Source organism: Brassica oleracea, chromosome C2 (assembly GCF_000695525.1).
Source record: "Brassica oleracea var. oleracea cultivar TO1000 chromosome C2, BOL, whole genome shotgun sequence".
Classification (NCBI taxonomy): domain Eukaryota; kingdom Viridiplantae; phylum Streptophyta; class Magnoliopsida; order Brassicales; family Brassicaceae; genus Brassica; species Brassica oleracea.
The window spans coordinates 11,418,741-11,425,365 of record NC_027749.1 but is presented as its reverse complement, the minus strand read 5'-3'; the positions used below and the strand labels follow the sequence as shown (position 1 = coordinate 11,425,365).

General features: G+C 33.3%; 1 protein-coding gene and 1 long non-coding RNA gene across 2 annotated transcripts; one reads left to right on the top strand and one right to left on the bottom strand.

The window, feature by feature from the left end:
• The first annotated feature begins 2,001 nt into the window (after positions 1–2,001).
• On the top strand, positions 2,002–3,036 carry LOC106322479. The gene is made up of 2 exons (XR_001266423.1): positions 2,002–2,192; positions 2,730–3,036. It is a non-coding gene; the product is annotated as an uncharacterized LOC106322479 (long non-coding RNA).
• On the bottom strand, positions 2,903–4,662 carry LOC106322478 (vesicle-associated protein 4-1-like). Its single transcript, XM_013760510.1, has 7 exons — positions 4,287–4,662; positions 4,130–4,200; positions 3,947–4,028; positions 3,721–3,842; positions 3,515–3,592; positions 3,306–3,425; positions 2,903–3,204 (listed from the first exon to the last, which is right to left on the bottom strand). The coding sequence occupies exons 1-7, from the start codon at positions 4,537–4,539 to the stop codon at positions 3,142–3,144; spliced, it is 789 nt and encodes a 262-aa protein (XP_013615964.1). The 5' UTR covers positions 4,540–4,662; the 3' UTR covers positions 2,903–3,141.
• Between the last annotated feature and the right edge of the window lie 1,963 nt (positions 4,663–6,625).

Genomic DNA, 6,625 nt, shown 5'->3' with positions numbered 1-6,625 from the left:
ATGTTATTGGGGATGATTTGTGTTTTGAACTGATGGTTCTAAAAGAGGCATTGCCACAAGATTACAAGAGACCTCTTGAAGTTTTGAACTTCTTGAAAGGAAGGGAAGAGTGTTATCCAAACTCATGGATTGCTTATCAAATATTATTGACGATTCCAGTTTCTGTCGCCACTGCTGAAAGAAGCTTTTCCAAGTTAAACCTAATAAAGTCTTATCTTCGATCAACCATGTCACAAGAAAGGTTAAAATGGTCTAGCAATTATATCGATCGAGAGAGAATTAGTTAGGAATCTAGATTATGATAATTTGATTAAAGAGTTTATTGAAAAAGAGGGAAGAAAAATTTTGTCTTAGTTTTTTAAAGTTATTGTCTTAATATTTTTTTTTCAAATATATATTGTACTATGATAAAAAAAAATTTATAAAGGAGCCCCATTTTTATATTCGCCTCAGGCCCCATTAAACCTTCGCACGGCTCTGCGGCCTAGCTCTGGTTACCGACTACGCGGCTAGGTTCCTGCATTTTTTAACAAGGATAGAGAACCGTGTTCTTGTTTTGTAGTTGAATCAGTCGAGTTTATGCATAGATTTGAATACTTTAATCGGATCCAAAATCTGAATCTGAACCGAACCTAAACTAAAAATTTACAAATACTTAAATAAGTTTTTTAAAAAATATTCGAAAGAATCTAAGCCAAAAAGACGAAATAATAAATCACTTTTTTATTAAATGTAGGACATCTATAACGGTGAAATTTACCTCAACACAACTGTAAAATTTCTTTTTTCTATTTTCAGTTACATTTTTTACTTATCCCGTTTAATCTATTATCTTTATGTTACCAAATGAATGTATAAAAAGAAAAATAATGTTTCATTTTTTACTTATCCAGTTTAATCTATTATCTTTATGTTACTACCATTCAAAAACAAAAATCCTTCCTAAACATTATTCTACAATTTTGATAAAAATTGAATTGAATGAATATATTCCATTTTTAAAAAAATATTCCATTCATCTTATTCTCTCTTTTCTTCTCTTTCTGAAACACCAATTCATCTTATTCTATCCGTTTTTATTCTACTAATCCCATTTCATGGTTATCATTTGGACAGAGAGGAGTCTGAATATCACAGTTTTTGAATGCAAGGAGCAAAATAGCAACGCATCAAACTCACCCTTTGGGTACACGTCTTTTTGGTACTAGGGCACTCGTGCGTGCGGTTGGTTGTGGTTTGGTATCAGTCTTTTAGAGGTCACTCTTGCGGACCATAGAGTCTTATATAAAGTAAACATGATTTTTCAAAACTATAACAAACTAGGAATGTAAAAGAAAAGATAGAAAGACTTCACAATTCTGACTAATAGCAAGGACCAAACTTGGTAAAAGACTGTCATCAAATACAAACATGTACTTTAGTTTGAGAAAGGTTCCAAGCGAACTGGATCACGGTTCTTTGGTAAACTTATCGTCTACAAAACCATCATTCATGTTTCACACGTTCACTATTATTCCAAAAGTTGACAAAAAAAACTATTATTCAAAATTAACGAATATTTTATCTTGTTCTAAGAAACCAGTTGTATATAATGAATTGTGATAATTGTTTAGCTTTTTTTCTAGTATTGAGAGCGTTGTAAGATGTAGAGAGAGCTCTTAAATAATTCAAAAACTTGAAACAATAACAAGCAGCACTGTAGGTAAAATTAGCTATGTTTTCAATTCAAAAAAAAAAAAATTAGCTATGTTTTGTTACACAACCGGTAAGAGGTAAATTTACTCTTGGTGATATAAAGCTTTTGATTGTGGAAATAAAATTAAGCCTCAATTCCAAGCTACTTGTCTACATTTTTAGCTGGAATATAGTAAGCATTGTAAAAGAGTCAATACCAACAATATGATTTTTCATTTTCAAAGGAATCAATTCAAGATCAACTCAAACTAGAGGTATCAGATACTCTATCAAAACGGAATAACAAATCTACATTTGTAAAGTCTATATAGCTCTTAATCTGTGTTTAAAAAGGCGCTCGCCTTGAGCCTAGGCGATAGCTCCATCGCCATGCACATCCCAGGCGAGGGTATGGTCCCTAAGGCGCTCGCCTAGTGCGCTTTGGCCATAAGGCGGTGCCTTCAAAGGCGACGCAAAGGCGCGCGTTGGAGACCCTATGTTAACCGACACTAAACCAGGTACGAAACCAAACCCTGCTTTAACTAATTCACCAATCTTATAACAAAACTTCAAAAATATTCATCAAAACCCTAGCTCCCTCTTCAAAGTTAAAACCAAAGGTCAAAAATTCTCACAAAACATAGATCTCACAGTGTTTTGCTTAAGGTTAGAGTATTATCTACTCTTCTCTAGTCTCATAGGTTCTTCTTCTTATTATTATGACTACTTGGGTTTCTTGGTTACAGTCTAGAATGCACTGCGATTGTTTATCTCTGTAATTTTGGTGCTTCTTTTCTTTTATACAGTAAGTGATTGACGCTTACGTAATTGACGCTTACTAGTATATTGTAGCTTGAGGACTCTTGTGATCAAGTTGATGTATAATCTTTGTTTGTAACTGAAACAAATCTAATATATATTGAAATTCATTTTTAACATGTATTTTATTGCTCTTTATGGTATAGTTTGTGTTTGCATGTTCTTTACGTTATTGAATGCTTTATTTGCATGTTCATCATCATAGTAATTTTTTTTTTTTTTTTTATTAATCACAGTTTCAAGTGGTCTTCAAGGCGAGCGCCTCGATGCGCCATGGCACAAGGCGCAAGGCACATACTTCATCGCCATGGAGCGCCATACGCCTTTTTAAACACAGTTTGTAAACGGATAAAATATACAAAAGAACCAGTAGTGATACCACAGAAGTCAGAGAGCACAAATCGAGAACTGAACTAAGCTATGGTTCGATTCTAGAATAATGAATTCGTTTAAACCGAAACAAAATTTGATGAAAACGGCGTGAATCACACAAGAAGCAGAGACATACAAGAAACCACAAAGTAGCCACTTTAGACATTATAACACACATAAAAATAGACGGATACAAATTATGTACAGCTGCAAAAGATGATGGAGAAGAGGGTTTCTTACCTCCGCAAATGAAAAATGCAAGTTCCTCTCTGCGTTTTAGGAAGAAGAATCAATGGCTTCGACTTGTTGTCGAGCAAGGTACTTCTCTCTTCTCTCCTTCTGATAGATGACACAAACTTTGGTTAGTAAAAAAAAACCATGGAAGAAAGAAAGCAAGAAAAAAAGAAAGAGCAAGCCAAAGATCTTAATCTATATGTTACCCATTCGTCTATCACAAGACCTTCCCCGACCACACGAGGCCCTGTCTCCGGTAGAGGCTTCTTTCTTTCTTCAACTGCAGCTTCAGCTTCATCCAGATGACGTTTCAGTTTCTCCAGTGCCTGATAATTATATATCAACAGTCCTCCCCTCATTATTGAAATATTCATACTCAGAATTTTTTTAAAAGTATCTACTACTTAAAGCTTACAGCACTTGGGCGTTCTGCATCAAGAAAAATGACCCGGAGAACCCTCTCCACGGTGACTTGATCTTTTTGCTCATCAAACTGCAATGATAAACACACGGGAGAGTTGCATTGCATCATCTAAAACATGCTAAGAAACAAGAGTGAACAACGCTTTAAGAGTTGTTTATAATAACCTAATAGAGTAAGAGAGGAGCAAGATAACATACCAACTCAGGGACAAACTCAACACCGGGTTTGACTTTGAGGCTCATGATCTTAAACTTAGCCTTGCTCTTCTGGTTCAACTGCTGTTTCTCATTGTTCTCTGGGTGTTCCACGAACTTAAACACTGAACATTTTCAAGAAACAAACGGAATCAGAGGACGCATGTAACAACTAGTTAGAGCAAAGACAACGTTTTGATTTCCACAAAAAAAAAAAAAAACTCATTACCAGTAGCAAAGGCGCTCTCCCCTGGAGCCAAAACGCCACCAGGAGGACGCATGTAACAGCTCTTCGGTGCAGTTGTTTGGAACTAAAACAAAGAAGAGACTTACTTATATTAGATGAAAACAAAGTCAACAAAAAGTCAACTTTCTCTGCTCTATGAATGATACATGTACAAGTCTCGGTTACCTTGAAAGCAGTATGAGATTTGCTAGTGTTCTTAAGCTTGATTGCGCTTCGCACTTGCTTCCCAGGCTCATCTGCGAACACACACAAACCAAGGATCCTAAACTTCAATCTCTAACTAACGCAAACAATCAATCGAAAGGAATCGAAGGAGACGTACAAGGGAAATAGAGATAGCTGGAAGGATCTAGTCGGAGACGACGGCGAGCGGGGAGAATTGATCTCGCGACGGAAGAGATAGACAAGGCGGATGACGGCTTGGATACATCCGTATTCCGATGTCGATTGCGGTCAGGTTGATTCTGAGTTGACGACGGAGAAGAGGAGATGGTGGTTCTCCTCTGCCAGAAAGGGAATAGCCTGAAGAGACTCTTCGTCTCCGCCCTCGGATTCTGACGGTCAGTGATAGCCATCGGAACTTAAGTCAATTTCCGGTGACCGGAGAACAGTGACAATCTCTCTCTCTCTCTCTCTCTAAGGAAAGTGAATTTTTCAATTTTGAAAGGAGATAGAAAGAGAGGAGGAAACGAGTTTACAAGTTGATTTTATTTAGCGCAAATCTCCAAAATATCAATTACAAAAATAATACTCAAAAACTAAAATAACCAAAATAATATTTTATTTTTTTGAAAAATTTAAATTTTTTTTATTTTTCAAAATTTGAAATCTTATCGCCAAAATCCCAATTCTCAACTCTAAACCCTAAAACCTAAACTCTAAACCCTAAACCCTAAACTCTAAACCCTAAACCCTAAATCTTAAACTCCACCCTTTAACTCTAAACCCTAAAACCTAAACCCTACCCTTTAACTCTAAACTCTAAAACCTAAACTCTAAACCCTAATCCCTAAATCCTAAACCCCACCCTTTAACTCTAAACCCTAAAACCTAAACCCTACCCTTTAACTCTAAACTCTAAAACCTAAACTCTAAACCCTAATCCCTAAATCCTAAACCCCACCCTTTAACTCTAAACCCTAAAACCTAAACTCTAAACCATAAACTCTAAACCATAAACTCTAAACCCTAAACCCTAAATCCTAAACTCTACCCTTTAACTCTAAACTCTAATTTCTATACTAATTTACTATAATGGTATAAACATTTATTTATTTCTTTTGATAAAACATTAAATGTTATTTTTATGACTTTTGACCTTGATTACTAGTTTGGAACAAAAACTTGATTTAGTGTTATTTTTGTCTTTTTTTCTTTTTTTTATTTGTCTAAGTTTATAACGAAGATATCAAATCAAAGTCCGTGTGAAAACGAGTTTGACAAAATGAAAAGTCCACCAAAAGGGTTGTTGCGTTTTCGCATTTATAACAGAAAAGGATTTGAAAATCAGTGAGTGGTTGTCCTTGTTGTGATTTCATTTTCATTCCTTGCCTTTTATGTAGTATATGTTTGCTAACCACTATTTTATTTGCTTAATATCTTGCGTATTTTCTTGTGCTATATAAAATTAGTACGCATGTTTGATGTGACTAGTTTTGTTACCTACATTTAATGGATAAACATTAGAGTATAATCTGAATGCTAACTACTTGTATGTTTCTAAGATCGTACATTGTTGTTGGTTCAACTTTTTGTTCCGTTAATTAAGGCACAAAGCCAATACATTCTGTATTTCTTCGGATAAAAATTTGTATATATATTATTGTTCAATTTTTTATATAACTATTATAAATGTTGGAAAACCGTGAAATGCCAATTTTTTATTAGCTTCATAAATTTTTTAAACTAAAATCCATACATAAACCGATAAAAATGTTATAACTAATAACTTAACTTGAAAAAGTGAAGATATTAAATATTAACTAATATTTATATCATTCAACTATATGGTGAATCAAAATAGGATATGATGATTAATAATATTGCAGTTTTTTTCATGAGTTAGTTCCAAGTTCCAACAGAACATAGAATTTTAAAACCACTTTAACTCGCAATCAACCCATTTTTATTATGAAACAAATTAAATAATTATTAACAAGCTTAGGGTCCGACTGGTTTAATCAAACGCGTCGGTTGTGATTGCAGGTGCAGAAGTTTACATATGCGGGTGGTTGTGGTTTCAAATGTTATTAAGCGATTTGTATAACTGGTACAACGTTTGAAAATTGTTTCGTTTGCGGGATATTTGTGACTGATTGATTATAAGATATTGCAGCGGTTTAATAATAAATTACCAATATTAACATATTATAAAATTATATAAAACATACTATTGAATTTAAATATAATAATTATCTATATAATATGATTAATAATAATAAAAAATTTATTAATTTAAATTTTAAATTAGTTGAAAGTTATAATTTTAATAAATGTTTTTGAATATTTATATTAAAACTTTAAAAGAATATTTTGTTTCGTTGTATATATGTGTATATCTTTATATATGAATGTATATTAATTTTTTCTAATGAATAGTTAGTTTAAAGTGTTTATAAAACAAATTATGATACTTTTTGTGATTTTAAATTAATATATAAA

Bases quoted from the DNA above. Each gene is read 5' to 3' on its own strand.
- LOC106322478 (XM_013760510.1), bottom strand. From the start codon at position 4,539: ATGGCTATCACTGACCGTCAGAATCCGAGGGCGGAGACGAAGAGTCTC. The intron at 3,426-3,514 runs GTAAGCTTTAAG...TATAATTATCAG, and splicing joins ATGCAGAACGCCCAAGTGCT to GCACTGGAGAAACTGAAACG. The intron at 3,205-3,305 runs GTAACATATAGA...GTCATCTATCAG, and splicing joins GTCTTGTGATAGACGAATGG to AAGGAGAGAAGAGAGAAGTA.